The 19,954-nt window shown below is 44.4% G+C and overlaps 1 protein-coding gene across 1 annotated transcript; it reads right to left on the reverse strand.

The window, feature by feature from the left end:
- Window positions 1–8,799: 8,799 nt before the first annotated feature.
- Window positions 8,800–13,883, reverse strand: LOC114603508 (immunoglobulin kappa light chain-like). Its single transcript, XM_077932132.1, has 4 exons — window positions 13,644–13,883; window positions 12,135–12,473; window positions 10,244–10,528; window positions 8,800–9,100 (listed from the first exon to the last, which is right to left on the reverse strand). Exons 1-4 carry the CDS (start codon window positions 13,711–13,713, stop codon window positions 8,991–8,993), a joined length of 804 nt encoding a protein of 267 aa, XP_077788258.1. The 5' UTR covers window positions 13,714–13,883; the 3' UTR covers window positions 8,800–8,990.
- Window positions 13,884–19,954: the final 6,071 nt, after the last annotated feature.

Below are 19,954 nucleotides of genomic sequence, written 5' to 3' on the forward strand. Positions count from 1 at the left end.
AACTTGTAGGGATGCGGGTGGCGCTGTGGGTTAAACCATAGAGCCCAGGACTTGCCGATCAGAAGGTCGGCGGTTCGAATCCCTGCAATGGGGTGAGCGCCCATTGCTCGGTCCCTGCTCCTGCCAACCTAGCAGTTTGAAAGCACGTCAAAGTACAAAGTAGATAAATAGGTACCACTCTGGTGGGAAGATATACTGCATTTCCATGCACTGCTCTGGTTCACCAGAAGTGGATTAGTCATGCTGGCTACATGACCCGGAAGCTGTACGCCGGCTCCCTCAGCCAATAAAGTGGGATGAGCACCGCAACCCCAGAGTCGGTCACAACTGGACCTAATGGTCAGGGGTCCCTTTACCTTTACCTTTACAGTAACGTGTGGCTTTTGTGTGGTTGGAAATGTAGAGTCATATCTAGCCACTTTTACTTCTGGCCACACCCACAGCTGGGATGCAGACCCCAAGAGGGAATTTGGCCCCCTGGGCTGAAAAGGTTCTCTCCCCCCCCCCCCATACCTTTGCTTGGCATTTTATACAAAAGCCACCATCCCCTCTCCTCGAGACTCCTATAATTGCCTGGTAAATTTGGTTGTATCACATTAGAGTTGATTAAAATATCATTGGTTTGTCCAGCATTTGGGAGCCATAATGTCTGACTCTGGGATTAGGCAACCACCATAAGCTATCAAGATTCATGTTTCCAAGCCAGGGAACTCAAAAAAACCTTGAGGAACCTCACATCTGTCCTAAGCTTGGAGCATAATTTCATCCATTGTAACAGTGACTCTGATCAGGACCTTTATTGCAAGATTGCTTGCGTAATCTACAGAAGAGTCTTGCATAAACCAGGGCTGGTGAACCTGTGGTCCACCAGATGTTGTAACATCTGGACAGCCATGGCACCAACCCTTAAGAATAAACATGAAAGAGGAAACCCACTTAGGCTGGCTAGTTTGCATGCTCTGCCACATTCCCAACAGCTGTCAGGAGGAGAGATGTTAAGCAGGACCCTGGGCTGGATAAGAATATTTTTAGCTCTGGTGGTCAGGGCAGCAATTGCTGATTGAAGAAGAACCCCAATGAAAGGAGGGAAAGCAGCGAGGGTGGGAAAAATATGGGAATGTGAAAACTTCCAGGAATGTCCTTTCCTCCTCCTATTAATAAGATGAGGGATGGGCAAATCATCCTGGAAGGAAATGACAAGAGGGATGTTTTAAACAGCAATTGAGGACCTGTGGCTCTCTGGATGTAGTTGGACTACAACTCCCATCAACCCTCTTCCCCTCTCAGAGCTAGCCAATGGAAGTTGGAGTCAAGCAGCATTACTTGGAGTCAAGCAGCAATACTGGGGAAAGAATGAAAACACAACATTACTTTTCAAAGGGGTGGCCAATTTTGGTCCGCAGCAAAATAAGGGAGACTTTAAATAAGGCATCCTAATCATGAAGGTAGCAGCCCTAACCCCAGTCACCTGGGAGGAAGCACCATTGTATTCAACAGGACTTACTTCTGAGTAGGCATGGTTAGGCTTGAACTGTGACAGCTGTATTATGGCACAAGGTTCAATATCATCAGATGCATGAATAATAATCCTAAATTAGAAGACATAATCATGTTTTGGGGTGGGAATAGCGAAGAGTGAAGCCAGAGGATAATGAAATACATGAAGGACTGGGATAATTATGTAAAAGGAAAAATGTTGCAGTGAACCTTAACAAGGGAATCCCAACAGCAAAAGGTTGCATCCAACTCTGTTTCACTAAGAGTAAACCCATTGAAATGCCTTAACCTAGTCATGTCCATAAATTATTCTGCAGATGACTAATGTTTGGATTCCGCCCGGAGAGACTTGTGGCACATTATTTATTCACTGACTTATTTATTATGGCACAAACGTTTGTGGAGTCAAGCCCACGTTGTCAAATACTAGGCAGTGTGGATGATAATGCAAACATCCTGGCCCTGGCCAGCTGATTATCTAACATAAGAGATAAACTCGCAATCTCAAATCAAGCCACATGTGATTAATTTAATTTCCTGATCATTTGGAACTTAGCAGTTTCACACAGTGCAGTTTTCTTTGGAAGATCCACTGTTAAAGTCTGCAGCAGACTGCCCAGTGAGGCTGAAAAGCTTTCTGAGCATTGCCAAATCTGACATGTGCCCATTTATTCTGCTTGTCCAGCGAAGAACGGCAAAGGGCATTGCTGGCAGATGATGGCATGAGGGATGGACAGATACATTCAGGTCTATTCTGCTCCTGTTCTACATGGCGACAGGACTAAGTTCATCTCATTTCTACCAGCCTTTAAAAGCCATGTGCAACACCAGATCCACACAATACATTTGCAGCATTATGATATCACTTTAAACAGTCATAGCTCCCCCTCCCCAAAGAATCCTAGGAACTTAAAGCTGCTGAGAGTTGTAATGAGACCTCTCTTCCCCTCACAGAGCTACAGTTTTCCAGAGTGGTTTATCAATCTCTCTTCCCAGAGAACCCGGGGAATTGTAGCTAAGTGAGGGGAACAGATGTCTCTCAAGAACTCTCAGTCTTAAACTATAGTTCACAGGATTTTTGGGGAGAAGCCATGACTGTTTAAAGAGGTGTAATACTGCAAATGGGACATGGGTGGCGCTGTGGCCTAAACCACAGAGCCTAGGGCTTGCCGATCAGAAGGCCAGTGGTTCAAATCCCCACGACAGGGTGAGCTCCCATTGTTCAGTCCCAGCTCCTGCCAATCTAGCAGTTCGAAGGCATGTCAAAGTGCAAGTAGTTAAAATGGTACCACACCGGCGAGAAGGTAAACGGCGTTTCCGTGCACTGCTCTGGTTTCCCAGAAGTGGCTTAGTCATTCTGGCCACATGACCAGCTGTCTGCAAACAAACGCTGGCTCCCTTGGCCTATAGAGTGAAATGAGCACGCAACCCCAGAGTCATCCGCGACTGGACCTAACGGTCAGGGGTACCTTTACCTTTACCTTTAATAGTGCAAATGGGGCTTATGCTATTATTATTTTTAGAGTGTACAAAGTAGTTTCAGGACTGCATCTTTTCCTCTGCTCCTTTCTTCCCCTAAAAGAGATTTCTGTTCTTTCAGATTTTTTTTTCAAAAAATGGTCCATTAGTCACTCACAGCCCTGAGCGACTAATGGACAGGACTGCTTGCTACTGCACAATTTGATGGCAATTTAACTAGTCCCCCTGGGAGCAATGGATGGTGTCCCATCACTCTTGAGAACTATATGGGTGGTGGTGGTGGGGACTTGTGTATGACAGTAGAAGAGAAAGTGGTTCCCAGAGAAGGAGTGCTGGAAGACGCAGAGCACGAGCACCATGCGCAATTAAACTTGGGTCACAGCTTCTCTGCACCAGCTCTAAAGCGATCACAATTCCTGAAGTTTTCTTGTTAAGCATACTATTTGTTTCTCTAGCAGCTAGCTCATTAATGAAACCAGAGCTAAACAGCGACTTCTCCGGAAAATGCTTGTGTACGTCTTTTGGATTCAATGTCAGGTTGAGCGATTCAGCACTGCGTCTCTGAACGTCCTTTCCCACCCCCTCCAAACCAAGTGTCCAAAACGGATTGTTCACACGGATCTAGTTCACAGGAAAGACAAACAACCACATCAATAGCACTCTTCCTAATTGACTGGGCCAAAGACGTAGGACACAATATACAAATGGGGGATTGGGAAAAATTATGGGAAGAAGGTCTAAGATTTACTGCATGTACAACTATAAAAGAAAATGTGATGAAAATGATGTATCGATGGTATGTAATACCGGTGAAATTAGCAAAGATGTATAAGACAAGTAATAAATGTTGGAAATGTAAAGAAAAAGAAGGTACATTTTATCATATGTGGTGGGAATGTAAGAAGGTGAAAAGCTTTTGGGAAACGGTATATAATGAATTGAAGAAAATGTTGAAATATACATTTGTTAAGAAACCAGAAGCATTTTTACTAGGCATTACAGGTAATGAGATAAACAAGAAAGAAAAGAAGTTATTTTTATATGCAGTGACAGCAGCAAGAATACTGATGGCCCAGAAATGGAAACAGGAGGAGCTACCTACAATAGAAGAATGGAGAATGAAAATGATGGACTATGCAGAACTTGATAGAATGACAGGAAGGATCCGAAATCGACGAGAGCAGAGATTTACAGAAGATTGGGAAAAAATTATTGAATATATGCAAAAACTAAGTGATAATCAGATAATGTTTGTAAGTTTTAATGAAGCTCTGTGATGGGACAATGTCAAAACAATTATTTTTTAAAAAAGGATTGAATTTACAATAATAATATAAATAATAAGGTAGAAATGTGGAAAAAGTAAAAATATGAAGGATTTGCAGACAAATTGAGGGAAGTCAAAAAAGAGAAATAAGATGTAACTAAGATGTATGGAGTGTATAATTTTGTTTTGTATTTGAAAACCTATATATATATATATATATATATATATATATATATATATATATATATATATATATTGGTTTTGGTGTCCTCGGGTGTCTTCCCGTGTAAAAGTTGGGGTGTCTAGGCGACGTTTCGACGAGGTCTCACTCGTCATCTTCAGGCTGGTGCTTTCGGCTTCTTGTTACTGGAACAGAGCAGGATCTCAGTGTTTGAGTTCCTATAAATACTGTTGAGGGGGTGTGGTATATAGCCTCCAATGTTCTGGGCAGAGAGGAAGTTCCCAGGCTAGTGTGCCTTTTCTTCTTTTGTTCCTTAATTGCTTGAGGGATATCTTGAGTGATTTCTTGAGTGATATCCTGAGTACCACTTAGGTGGGTCATTAGGTGTGGATTAGTTGCTAAAGCCTTTGTGTCTTGACCTCTTGAACTTTGTGAAGAGTTTTTCTGAGAAGATGGCTGTACTGCATTTAGTTGTGCTCTGGCTTGGCTTCGTGTATAGGGGCGAGCTGTGGTTTTGTGGCCTGTGCCAGCCAGATCTGTGTAGGGATTGCAGGGGGGTGCAGCATCCCCCAAACTCTACGGCCTCCCCAAGATACACAAAGAAGGAACACCACTCAGACCTATAGTCAGCTCCATAGGCTCACCTCTACAAAATCTCGCTAAATTTCTCGCCAAGCAACTTCAGCCCTATGCAGAATCCATCTCTTCACACGTTCCAAACTCCTTCCAGTTCATAGAAACAATAAAGAAGCAAAACCTACATCCCAATGACCTACTTGTGAGCTTCGATGTTGTATCTCTCTTCACACAAGTGCCCATTAATGAAGCCTTGACAGCCATTCAAAACAAATACAATCCCCCCGAATACATCTTGGACCTGACCAACCACTGCCTAACCAACACGTACTTCATCCACAATGGACAAAGATACAAACAGATAGAAGGAGCACCTATGGGATCTCCCCTCTCACCGGTCATCGCAAACCTGTACATGGAACACTTTGAAACCAATGCTTTAGACAAGTCAGAACACAAACCCAAACTTTGGCTCAGATATGTTGACGACACCTTTGTAATTTGGCCACACGGGAAGGAAAAACTGGACAGCTTCCTCACACATCTCAACAGCCTACACCCCAAAATACAATTCACTATGGAAATAGAAGCCAACAACCAACTTCCCTTCCTTGACGTCCTAATCTACAAAAAACCTGATGGCTCCCTAGGACACACTATCTACCGGAAAAAAACACACACCAACCGCTACTTACATGCACAATCTCACCACCACCCTGCACAAATAAACTCCGTAGCCAAGACTCTCATCTCCAGAACCAAACGCCTGGCTGACAAAGACCACTTGACAACTGAGTTACAGAATCTCTCAAATGTGTTAATTGCCAATGGATACCAGCAAAACAGGGTTACGAAGCTAATCCAAAAAGAAACACCCCCCAAAAACCAAGACACAGAAGAAAACAATGGCATGGCCCTCCTTCCTTATATCAAGGGCACTACAGATAAAATTAGCAAAATCCTCCATAAACACAATATCAAAACAGCCTTTTGCGCCAACCAAAAAATAGCCAATATCCTCAGAAACCCCAAGGATAAAATCCAGTTGGAAAACCAAGGGGTCTATGAAATACCCTGCAAAGTCTGCCCAGCCACGTACATTGGACAAACAAACAGACGAATAAATGCACGTATCGCAGAACACAAGAATGCCGTCAAAAAAGAAGAAAAAACTTCCTCTCTTTTCCAACACATGAAAGAAACAGGACACGAAATTAATTTTGCAGATTCCAAATTGCTCTCTAACATGGAACATCACCACAAGAGAATAATCATGGAAGCCATCGAGATAGAGAAACACCCTCACAACATGAACAAGCGTGACGACACATCCCGCTTGCCAGACATCTGGAAATTAGCCCTCCCCACAAAAACTGACACCAGATCCAGAGGCACACAGAACGCCATCACCAATCAACCACACCAGACCCAAACCCAGACCCTCTCCACAGATAAATTACAGACACCATCCAGTAGCCAAACCATGGTGGCACCTCCGGATGCTGCACCCCCCTGCAATCCCTACACAGATCTGGCTGGCACAGGCCACAAAACCACAGCTCGCCCCTATACACGAAGCCAAGCCAGAGCACAACTAAATGCAGTACAGCCATCTTCTCAGAAAAACTCTTCACAAAGTTCAAGAGGTCAAGACACAAAGGCTTTAGCAACTAATCCACACCTAATGACCCACCTAAGTGGTACTCAGGATATCACTCAAGAAATCACTCAAGATATCCCTCAAGCAATTAAGGAACAAAAGAAGAAAAGGCACACTAGCCTGGGAACTTCCTCTCTGCCCAGAACATTGGAGGCTATATACCACACCCCCTCAACAGTATTTATAGGAACTCAAACACTGAGATCCTGCTCTGTTCCAGTAACAAGAAGCCGAAAGCACCAGCCTGAAGATGACGAGTGAGACCTCGTCGAAACGTCGCCTAGACACCCCAACTTTTACACGGGAAGACACCCGAGGACACCAAAACCTGCATTCCTGTACCCGTGAAAATCTACGAAAGCATATATATATATTATATATATATATGTATATATATATATATAGCACTCTTCCTAATAAAGTTTATGTGTTTTGAAGTAGCTGGATCCATATTATTCTGCTCTATATTGTTTTGAATATCCTTCATTAATTTCTACTGTCTCTTAGGTAGGGAAAGACTCCTTTAGACACCTTTCCACATCAGCTTGGGAATTTGTTTCCTTAAAGTCCTCATGAGAACAAAATTGGGTGAAGGAAGCATAAAACTGGATGAAACCAGAAGTCATATTTGAAAGAGAAACCACAGAGATTTATTCATCTGCATGTGAAGATACATAGGTAATTTGCAGTTTCACAATTTACATTCTGGTGAGTTGAATTCTTCCACCCTTGCCTTCCACCCATGCTGCAATTGGACAGTCTGCTTTTTTAAAAAAAAAAAATCGCCACCTATATATTCACCAGTTCCTATATGTTTAAATGAAAACATTGTAAACACAGCTGCAAATCTTCTCCAGCAGGTACACGGAGAAGTGCCTTGGCAACATGACCGGCACTAGCCAATAGGTGCTGTCCACAGCTGGATTTTGCTACAGATATGCAGAGTGATAAATCTCTCATCCACACCTGACTTCAGCCCTGGAAATGAATAGGTATGGTTATCTGGAATGCCGAGGAGGTCCTTCCAAACTGGCCTGATTCTTCTATAAAAACCTATATCTGCCTCTGCCCTTAGAAGTACCCCTTGATGTCAGATCCTAGGACCTGATGTTGCAATTCTGTAGCCTGACCTACCACAGATCTTCTCGAATGCTTTTTGCAACAATTTATGCACCCTGTGGAAGAGAAACAAAGACAATATATGGTCAGGGGAGCAAGTACCCATATGTGCTTTAGAACTGAGCCAAAAGCACCAAGAAAAAAATGCTTTCTGCAAACTACCGTATTTTTCGAGCTACAGGACGCACTGGATGATAAGACGCACCTAGTTTGGGGGGGGGGGGGAGGAAACAAGAAGAAGAAAATTCTGAACCCCAGAAGCCAGAACAGCAAGAGGGATCTGGCTTCTGGGATAGCCTCTTGCTGTTCTGGCTTCGGGGACAGCCTGTGCCTTCACCCCGCTGCCCTGCAGAGGCTTTGCGTAGCTAACCCCAAGCTAGAACAGCGAGACGGAGCGCTGCACAGTGCTCCGTCTCCCTGTTCTGGCTTTGGGCTTAGCCGCGCAGCCTGCATTCACTCCATAAGATGCACACACATTTCCCCTTACTTTTTAGAAGGGAAAAAGTGTGTCCTATAGAGCGAAAAATATGGTATGTGGGCATTGCTGAAAGCCATCTCCCCTCCTTGCCAATTTCCCTCCATGCATGTGCTGTAGAAGCTTTGCTAGTTAATTATGACCCCCTCACTTCTCAGTTGCCTTCACTTGCCCTAGTGACGTCCTCTAGTCTAGCTATGTATTTGTGACCTCATTCCAGAGGTGCCAGGTTGTCCCCAAGACTGAGGAGGCCCGTTGTGTGTTGAACGTGCATGACGTTATGTGTGTTGCTTGTATGTGACATCATACACGTAACACATGTCATGATGTCGTACCCTCTGGAGGAGGAGCTGGGTGCTGAAGCTGCGATGCTCAATGTGTGTCACATGTAACAGCACATGTGTGTGTTGCATGCTAGGTCCCCTCAACACTGAGAGGGCCTGGCCCCATTCCAACAAATATTAAGGGCACCGAAGACACCCCAGCCCCCTAGAGGTGTTGCACCTGCCTCATTCTGTTTATTGTGTGTGATCCCTGATGGATTGCCCACCTGAACTACTCAGGAAGGTAGAAGGAATCACAGCTGGAGAAAATTGTGTCAATGCAGTACTCAGGGAAATAAAGAAGAAAACCCAATGAGGAGAGCAGTCATGCTGTCAAAGGAAAACCAGATCACCAGACAGACCTAAGCTGAGTGCATGCTGGGAGATCTGTTGCAAGAAAGGAGAGGGGGTTGTCACGTACCTGGTGCAAGAAGGGTGATGGTGATGCCAAAGATTACCCCAATCTTCAGCAGGTTCAGAACTTCAATCACCAAGGGAGGGGAAGAGAACCGGCTCTGTGGTTCTGGAAGGAGGAGAGTATGATTGGTTAGAGTAGAAACTATTTGTGTGTTCTGGATGTAGGATTTGCCTCTGAATAATGGAAAGCAACAAAGGTCGGTATAGTTGAAGCTATGGTTTTCCCAGTAGTGATGTATGGAAGTGAGAGCTGGACCATAAAGAAGGCTGATCGCCGAAGAATTGATGCTTTTGAATTATAGTGCTGGATGAGACTCTTGAGAGTCCCATGAACCGCAAGAAGATAATGGGGCCCTTTATATGCCCAGCTGTCCTTTGTCCACAACAAATTGTTGCTGTTTTTAGTGTTGAATATATGCTATATGGTAATTTATGGACCTAATAGGTATCTAAAGACATTTGCACATAACAGTCCATGCAGAATGTAGGCACCCTATATATAGAAATGAGCAAACCAGTGATATTATAGGAAGCAGGCTAGCAGGCGGGGCCCATTACTTACATCATAGGAGCCTACACAACACAAAACACTGTTGCTGTATGTAGGTTTTATTTTATTTGTTTTTTATCTTATATTTTGAAAATGTACACCCAGGTTTTTTTCCTTTATTTTTTTGGGGGGGCCCCAAGAGAGTGGGACCCTAAGCTATAGCTTGTTTAGCTTATACATAAATCTGGCACTGGTGTAACTGCTTGAGAAGAACCACAGTCCCTAATACAGTGGTACCTCTGGTTACATACTTAATTTGTTCCGGAGGTCCGTTCTTAACCTGAAACTGTTCTTAACCTGAAGCACCACTTTAGCTAATGGGGCCTCCCACTGCCGTTGCACCCTAATACAGTGGTACCTCTGGTTACATACTTAATTTGTTCCGGAGGTCCGTTCTTAACCTGAAACTGTTCTTAACCTGAAGCACCACTTTAGCTAATGGGGCCTCCCACTGCCGTTGCACCGCTGCTGCGTGATTTCTGTTCTCATCCTGAAGCAAAGTTCTTAACCCGAGGTACTATTTCTGGGTTAGCAGAGTCTGTAACCTGAAGCGTCTGTAACCTGAAGCGAATGCAACCTGAGGTACCACTGTATCCTGTTCTCCAAGGCAAGTGAGCTCCGAACCGTCCGTACATCCTCAAACGACCACAAGGGGACAGAAGTGCTCTGAGCAATTCTGGCTGCTCCTTACCCACTCACCATAAGAGTACTGAACGCTTATCGGCTCGGACACCGATGGGTGCTCCACGCTGCAAGTGTAGCTCGCCCTCTGGTCAGGATCAGGCAAACGTAAGAAGCTAGAAGCCTGGGAGAAGCCGGTGGGATCTGTACAATCCTGCTGGGAGGAATTCAGCTGGAGTCCAGAATGATACCACGTGAGCCGCACCGGAGCAGGGTAGAAGCCTCCCGTTCTGCAAACGAGGGTCCATTTGGATTCAGGCTCAGTCTGGAGTTGCAGGAAAACGACCGGCTGGGTGGGGCGAGCTGCGGGAGGCAAAGAGAGAAGGAAAGCAGTTGCCAGCGGCGCAAGAACACTCTTACCTCCCGCAGTTTCTAGCAACAAGTATTCAGAAGCAGCCTGGAGAGTGGATGACCTTTCCTCTCCGCGCCCAGGAACAATGAGCTGCAAAAAGAGGATTTTTGGAATGGGCATTCCGTGGCATCAAGGCTGGAAGAGAGAACTTTAAGAGGACAAGGATTGTTTGATCACAACCCTTGTTTATAATGTGGTCACCTGATTGATGAAGGAGGTACCTGGTCAGGAAGACAGCACACCACTGTTAAAACAGCTTCACTGGCTGCCCATCTACCACTGAGCCAGGCTGATGTTATTAATTTGCAGAGCTCTGCACAAATTAGGTCCAGGGTACCTCAGGGATCTCCTGAACCTTTATAGCCCAGCTCGGTCCCTGAGATCATCAGCAGGAGCATCGCTGGTTGATCTCCATGTTGGCGAGGCTCACTTGATAATAACAAGAAATAGACCTAGTCCTGTGTACAGGGTGATACTTTGCGGACAGGGATTCAGCAGGCGCCTTCTGTGCCAAGTTTTTAACATCTGCTGAAAACTTGTCCATTCTGCCAGGCCTATGCAGGCAACTAAGAATACATCCTTCTACAAGGGTTAATTGAGGTGTGGTTTTAACTTTTCAATATGTTTTTACTGTGTGTTTTTATGCATTTTTGTTGTAAACAAAAATAACAGTATATTTTTTATTAATAATAATAATAATAATAATAATAATAATAATAATAATTTATACCCCACCCATCTGGCTGGGTTTCCTTAGCTACTCTGGGTGGCTCCCAACATAATACTAAAAATACAATAAAACACCAACATTAAAAACTTCCCTAAACAGGGCTGTCTTCAGATGTCTTCTAAAAGTCAGAGAGCTGTTTATTTCATTGATAAATAAATAGTCATATATGTGACTTAATAGTCATTGAGACAGGGATTGTTTCAAGAGCATCTGGAGGATTTTTTTTCCCCCTGGGGAGAGAGGCAAATTAAAACAGTGAACAGAGTGGAGAGGGCTGGTTTCTCACAAAAAAGTGAAAAGAGTTGTGTCTGCACATTTGACCTCATATCTCAGGTTCCGCAAATGCTAAAAACCTTCTCTCTCTTTCTCTCTCTCTCATGCTCTCCCCTCCCCCCATGAAATATGGAAAATTGGGAATGATGTTTCAACAAGAAGGGGGGGGACTGCTTACATACCCCCTTGGAAGGTCATGTATTCTTTATGAGTGTTATTTAGCTTGGCAAGCACAATCGTCTGCTGTGAGACCCTCAAACAGGGGTTGTTGTTGTAGTCCAGCTCCCCCAAGTCCCCAGCCAACATGTGCAACAGCCAGGGGTTATGGAAGCTGTAGCTCAACAACACCCAGAGGTTGCAGCATTGGCTATTCCTGCCATCTCGACACCCTGACCCAAGAACCTTGGTTGAAGTATAGACATGCAGAGGGACATAGAGATTCTTGCATTGCAGGGGGGTTCATTCCTTACAATTCTATGATTCTATGAGCATTTTCTGAAGGAGAAGGGCTCAATGCCCAACAGACCTACCTACCTGTCACTGGCCTATCTTACCATAAACATGGAGCTTGACCCCATTGCCACACATTTCCTCTTCACCCAACACCATCACTTGGCAAGTGTAGCTCCCAGCATCCTCCAAGGAGACATTGGTGATGACCAGCAGTCCCTCTCCTGGGCTGAGGAAGGTGTCTGGATAAGACAGGCTGAAGCGGGGTCCTGGGACCACCACAGATTCTGCCGTCCTTGGGCCTTTCAACCAGGACATGCCCCCCTTGGCTGAAGTGGGCTTCCCAGTCTGGATGGAGAAGGCACATTTCAGGGTGACATTGTCTCCCACGATGGCAGTGACCTCTGATGGATACTGGACCACCGAGTAATGGACGCCAAAGGCTGAAAGGAGGCAATGGAAAGGGTAAAAGAGTATTGGGAAACGATCTGTAATGAATTGAAAAAAAATGTTTTAAAGTACTTCCCCGGCACCAACCCCCCCCCCCGAGTTATTTTTTTTGGGGATAATTCAGACTGAAATTCCCAGATGTCAAAAAAGGTTATTTATGTTTGCTACTACTGCGGCTCGTGTTTTGTTAGACCAAAACTGGAAAATGAGCGAGGTCCCAACCAAAGAAGAATGGCAACTTAAGTTGACAGAATATGCACAACTCGCAGATTTAACATATAGAATAAGAGAACAAGAAGAACATACGTTTTAGAGAAGATTGGAAAACGTTTGTTGAATATATGGGAAATAACTGTGTACAGCTGAAAACGCTGGCAGCATTAAGATAAATTCAACAGTGTAAACAAGTTTTGATGGATGCAATAATGGAATATTGAATGGCATAGTTTTTGTAAAATATGTAGGGATTTATGATATGTAAAATGAACTATGGAAAGCGAAGAAGGGAAGTCACTGATATCTTAAGGATGTAAAATGTGTCATTTAAATTGTAAAACAGAAAATTTAATAAAAAATATATATATAAAAAGAAAGAAATGAGGCAATGGAAATTACAGTATATAACATATATACACACATGTCTGCAGAGCTGGAGAACCATGAAACAAGAACATTCTTGCTAAAAGGTTTCAAGTGGGGAAGCCTGTGGAACTCATCTGACAAATGGAAAATCTGGATTGAAATTCATTTGCTAGTATTGAATTCCTAAGCTACAGTAGTCAACAGAAGAATAAAAATGTACCGTATTTTTTGCACCATAACGCTCACTTTTTTCCTCCTAAAAAGTAAGGGGAAATGTCTGTGTGTGTTATGGAAGGAATGCCTACAGGTGGCATGCCTATGGATTTTCCTCCTGTAAAAACTACGTGCGTGTTATGGTCGGGTGCGTGTTATAGAGCGAAAAATACGGTATTTTTGAGGAATCTCAAGTTTTGCTCATTTTTCAATAAATCTGCTAGACATTGCTTCCTTCTCAGAGCAAGCGACTGAATTCAAAAGACTTGGGCTCCTTCCATGCCCAATACTAAGATTATAGCATCTCTATTTGGGGATATCCCACATCAAAGCAGGCATAGGGTTTTCCCATCATCCCTCAGACTCACCTGTGGGAAGGCTTGAAGTGCAGAGCAGGAAGGAAATTCCCAGCAGGAGATAAACCTGTTTCAGCTTCATTGTTTTGTGGCTGCTCAGCTTTGCAGTTCAGAAAAGACAGAGGTTCCCCCCTCAGAGAAGCAAAGAGAGACTGCAGAATCACATGATACAAAGCACAACAGTTCCTTTTCAGGCCAAGGCTGTGAAGCAAAATAAGCTTCTAATTCTTGGACCGTCTGTGCTGTTCTCTTAAGGTTGAGAACCCCTGTGGGATTCTTATAAAAACGGCTTGCTTAGAATCAGGGCTGGTCCACGAGAAGCTCATCCCATAACTTGTTCTATACAAACCAACTTCAGAAACCATCCTTGAAAGTAGGGGTGGAAGGATTTATGAATTTTGATTCTCTCAGTTTCTCATTTTCCTCCCAATTAAAATTCAGTTCTCTACAGTTTGCAGCAATTTTTAAAATATATATTTAATCATTGCGAAATTTCAATTCCTCTTAAGGTCATATTCCCCCCCCCCCCCAGTTCTCCAGTTAGCAGCAATTTGCAAATAAAGAAAATATTTGTGGCAATTCATTAGCATTTTAGCGAGGCTTTCTCCCAATAAACACATTTTATGTGAAAATTTGACCAATGTACACATTTTCTGCAAGCCATTTCCCCTAATATAATGCATTTGTGGAGGCTATTTTCACTATTCACATTTTTATTTAAAATGTTCAGATTTAAGACACTAAAACCTGGTGACTCATCTTGCTTTGCCACCTGAGGTGAAACAGGAAAGTGTCGCCATCGTCAAAGCTTCGCTTATCAGAGTTGTACTACGACTTCCAGGTTCCAGTGAGATCTCATGAGATTTCACAGTGCTCTCATGATATCTCACAAGAACCCAGAAGCTGCCACCACCACCGGTTCTCCTTGTTTCCCCGGTGGCAAAGAAAGCATCATTAGATTCTCATTAGATTAGGCCACTCATTAGATTCTGCTGCCTGAGGCAGTTACCTCTGTCTACTTCATGGCCCTGCTCTATGATCACACTCTATGATTTCTAAAAGCTATGAGATGAAGATATATCTGTGGCTAGGGACAGGGTGGGATCCTCTTAGTTCCATTTAGTTCTGCATATCAGGTATTTTTTCCTACTATACCACAATGGGCAGAGCCTCTTTTCTACAGACCCCTCCATACAGAAATTTGCCCTTTAGTGCATAACTCTTTCCTTTATAGTCCCTCCATAGTTCTCCACATCTTATCCTGGATCCAAAGTCCTCAGAATCCTCAGCACAGAATGTTATCTTGGGTGGTGTTGGAAGTCCAAACAGACCATATCTCCATGTCCTCTGGAGCCTCCTCCCTTGAAAAATTCTAACTGGGCGGGGATGCTAAATATCTGGCCAAAAATGAGCCATGCCTAAAATAAGACAATAGGCCACTGCTGCTCCTTATCAATTCTTACGTATCTGCTGGTTATCGGGAGCTTGAAAACAAATTTATATTTTCTCCCATACACATCAGTTGCCCCACAGAGCACACCATTTTCAGAGCAGAACTGGCTTCACGTTTGCAAGAAAATAAGAAGAACGTTGTGGATCAGGCCAATGGCCCATGTAGCCCAGCATCCTGTTCTCACAGTGGCCAACCAGAAGTAATAATAATAATAATAATAATAATAATAATAATAATAATAATAATAAATTTATACCCCGCCCATCTGGCTGAGTTTCCCCAGCCACTCTGGGCGGCTCCCAATCGAGTGTTAAAAACAATACAGCATTAAATATTAAAAACTTCCCTAAACAGGGCTGCCTTCAGATGTCTTTTAAAGATAGGATAGTTGCTTATTTCCTTCACATCTGAAGGGAGGGCATTCCACAGGGCGGGTGCCATTACTGAGAAGGCCCTCTGTCTGGTTCCCTGTAACCTCACTTCTCTCAGTGAGGGAACCTCCAGAAGGCCCTTGGCGCTGGATCTCAGTGTCTGGGCTGAACGATGGGGGTGGAGACGCTCCTTCAGGTATACAGGAGAATCTCAGCACAAGAGCCCTCTCCCCCTTCTGCAGTTTCCAGCAACTGGTATTCAGAAACATTACTGCCTTCAACCATGGAGGCAGAGCACAGCCATTGTGGCTAGTAACAATTGGTAGCCATCTCCTCCAGGAATTTGCCACCCAGGTTGGTGGCCTATCACTGCCTCCTGAAGAGGGTGAGTTTTATAGAAGCTGCATGGAGAACTTCTTTGATTTATGTGTCTTGGATCGTCCAACATTTAACTTCATTGGGTATCCATGGATTCTAGCATTAGGCAAGAGGGTGAAAGGGCCCATGCCTCAGCAAGGGGCCTGCTGCTGACCCTGGGGACCCTGTGGCACTGTTTCTGCCCCTCTGGCTATAGCCATCAGATTGCTCCCTTCGAACCAGCCAACAATAGGGGTGGATGATTAGAAAGAACAGCAGCTGCCATTGCTGGCTCCCTACCTGGGGAAGGCTGTTGCTCAGTGGTGGGGCATCTGCTTTGCGTACAGAAGGCCCCCAGGTGAATCCCCAGCCTCTCCACGTAGGCTTCCTGTCTGATGCCCCGGAGAGTCATTGCCAGCACATATAAACATAATAATAATAATAATAATAATTTATTATTTATACCCCGCCCATCTGGCTGGGTTTCCCCAGCCACTCTGGGCGGCTTCCAAAAGAATATTAAAATACTGTGATACATCAAACATTAAAAGCTTCCCTAAACAGGGCTGCCTTCAGATGTCTTCTGTAAACAATACAGATCTCGATGAACCAAGGGTCAGAATCCATACAAGGCAGATTCCTATGTCACAACAGCTCTGTTGGCTATCGGTCCATCGCTGGGCATCATTCCAAGGGTTGATTATGGTCTATAACGCCCTAGAAGGCTTGGGTTCCGGCTATCTGAAGGACTATTTTTCTATACAGTGGTACCTCGGGTTAAGTACTTAATTCATTCCGGAGGTCCGTTCTTAACCTGAAACTGTTCTTAACCTGAAGCACCACTTTAGCTAATGGGGCTTCCTGCTGCCGCAGCACCGCCGGAGCCCGATTTCTGTTCTTATTCTGAAGCAAAGTTCTTAACCTGAAGCACTATTTCTGGGTTAGCAGAGTGTGTAACCTGAAGCGTATGTAACCTGAAGCGTATATAACCTGAAGCGTATGTAACCCGAGGTACCACTGTATGAGCCCTCTCAGGCTTGGAGATCTTCTAGGGGAGGCCTTTCTCCCTACCCAGCAAGCTTCACAGGCATGATTGGTGAAGACACTAGAGAGGACCTTCTTGGAACTCCCTTTCATGGGAGGCTAGGCTGGCCCCCTCTCTGCTTACCTTTCATCAGCAGGCAAAGATATGCAGGGCAGTTCTATCCCAAGGGAACCTACTGAGAAATGCATTGCAGAGGATAAGGCAAAAATGGGTGGTCCAGAAACTAGTCTCCTGGGACCTCCCACTGATGAATATTTTCTGCTTCTTAATTTTTTTTTTTACAGATGGCATCTCCTGCTTCTTCCATGGATTTTTTGCTTTGGTCATGTTCCAGAGAGAGGGGGACAAAAGTCACGTGGAACTGGATCAAATCATCTTCCAGCCAGTTGCCATAGAGGAAGCACCCTGATGATCTACAGCAACGATATTTGATTAATTGTCTCTCCTGATCACTTGCCATTTCTTTCTTGCTTACAGCTATCCTTCCAAATTCGGCAGAATTAGAATCACAATTGCCCAACTGAGCAAATGAGCCTATTCTTAACCACAGGTTTAACTTGGTTCCCTCCAGGGATGTTTGTCTTGAGCTACAATGATTGTATTTTGATGGATTAACCATTTAGCTAAATGAAGTTATGCCTGCGTGGAAGCAGGGACCCATATACCTCCCGGCCTTTGGCATTTCATAGAATTGTTCTTTCAAATTGATTTTTTAAGAAGCAATAGCTGAAATAACCCTTTTTCTTTTCCTGGAAGACAATTACACAACTAAGGTTTGATCAGTCACCCTCTTGCTGTCAACAGACCGCTGGGTTTCCATTCTGGAGAACCAGCGAAAGACATGTCTCCTGCTTGAGACAATCGTGCCTCCCTCTCTCCCATCCACCCACCCACCACCAAATCAACTGCTTGCTGATGACAAATGTGACATGGGTGTTCCATGCCTTGCTCTGAAGAAGGATTCTTTCCTCAAACAAGGCATTGTGAGTGAGGCTGCCCAGAGGGCACCTGCAAGTGTGCTGCTTAAATATTGCTTAAAGCAGGCATCCCCAACCTTCAGCCCTCCAGATGTTTTGGACTACAATTCCCATCATCCCTGACCACAGGTCCTGTTAGCTAGGGATCATGGGAGTTGTAGGCCAAAACATCTGGAGGGCCGCAGGTTGGGGATGCCTGGCTTAAAGTAATCCAAAACTATTAAATGAGCAATACTCCCAGCTTAGTATAGGAAGGATTTCAACCTGACAGTTCAGGGAAGCTAATCAAGAAGGATGGAGACACCTTTCCTTTCCTTTGATGGAGTAGCTTTTGCTCTTCATGCTAGTAACTTAAATAGCAATGCTTCTTTGCAAAGTTGCTCGCATTTCTGATTAAAAGGCACAGATTGCCTTCTAGCGGACTGAAGATCTTTGGTTAAAGCTCAATGTTGCACCTATAGAGTCAGAAGAAAGCACCACTAAGTTCAATGGAGCTTCCTTTCTGGAAACTATGGAAGGGACTGCAGTTATGCCGTTTCTAAACAACTGGGTATTATACTATATGCTGTGTTTTGTGTGCGCGCGCACACACATGCACACACAATTCTTATATCTCTGTCTGTTTGCCTATATATAATGGGTCAATACAAGTACCTGCATTTTGGGGTGTGGTTATAGGGGCTGTCAGGATGAGCTCCTACAATTCAGAATTGCAACATCTCTGGAAAGTTGCAGGTTGCACATCATGCACGTGGCTGATTGTCGCCAGCATTCAGTCTTCAGAAGCATGCCCTATTAACCCATTTTGCTCTATGACATGCTATCTAGGACACACTGAGTCTGTGTGTGTGAGTGTGTGTGTTTCCATTGACTAGGGCCATGACACAGATGCAACAGCCTCAGCATCTACTGATTGTCATGCAGCTCTGTTTGCTGTGTGGCTGCCAGTCTGCTGGCGTAACCCAGAACTTTTTCTGGTTAGTGAAGCAAGCCGCTTCGCTAGACCCAGGCCCCAGCCTAAGCCACAGCCACTCTGATGGCCTAGATGTGGTCTGAGATATAATCGCCAGAGAGATCACTGTCTCAAGCTCTCAGGCTCTACAGAATTATGCAGTTTAGGGACAACTAGGGAAGCCAGATGCAAAGGACAGCAGAACTCCAATGTCCTGTGTTGGTGAGGAGTGGATTTCAACACACATAACTTCTCACGCAGGTGAAATTAGGGATAGGGGAGAAATTTGATTCAATTTGGATTTAAAGGTGAGTATGAGAACCAAAACACAGCAATCCTTTGAACTGCACACTTCTCCAAATTTTGCAGTGCAGTTCTCCAGCAAAGTGATGTGGACCCAAAAAAGTGTATATTATGGTAAAGTGTGTGTAAAAATGCAGAGATAACATGTAAAAAATGCAGTATTTTAGGGAAATTGCTTTGCAAAATTGTGCATAATGGGAGAAATGCTCAGTAAGGGCTTATCCATGCTTTCTCTTTTCCCTCTGCCTTCCCCCAGGGAAAACTGCTCTTTAGTGCTCAGTCGGAGCAAATGGCAATTCAGCTTTTTACCCAGATGGGTGTTTCCTCCAATTTAGAGCTAAGGAGTGGACTTCCCCTGGGAAAGGAAAGGGGCAAGGGGAGAACTGCTTGGACTTGTGTCTAGAAAGCGTGGGTGAACTGGACAACTGCTCAGAACCATGCTTTTTTTAGGCACGGGACAAGAGCAACCCTAAGTTGCTAGTGGGTTTTCATGAGGACTTTTTCAAAAGCCTCGGTCCAGTATACCTGAAGGAGCGTCTCCACCCCCATCGTTTAGCCCGGACACTGAGGTCCAGTGCCCAGGGCCTTCTGGAGGCTCCCTCATTGCAAGAAGCAAAGCTACAGGGAACCAGGCAGAGGGCCTTCTCGGTAGTGGCACCCACCCTGCTGAACGCCCTCCCACCAGATGTCAAAGAGAAAAACAACTACCAGACTTTTAGAAGACATCTGAAGGCAGCCCTGTTTAGGGAAGCTTTTAATGTTTAATAGGTTATTGTATTTTAATATTCCGTTGGAAGCTGCACAGAGTGGCTGGAGAAACCCAGCCAGATGGGCGGGGTATAAATTATTATTATTATTATTATTA

Source organism: Podarcis muralis, chromosome 7 (assembly GCF_964188315.1).
Source record: "Podarcis muralis chromosome 7, rPodMur119.hap1.1, whole genome shotgun sequence".
NCBI lineage: Eukaryota > Metazoa > Chordata > Lepidosauria > Squamata > Lacertidae > Podarcis > Podarcis muralis.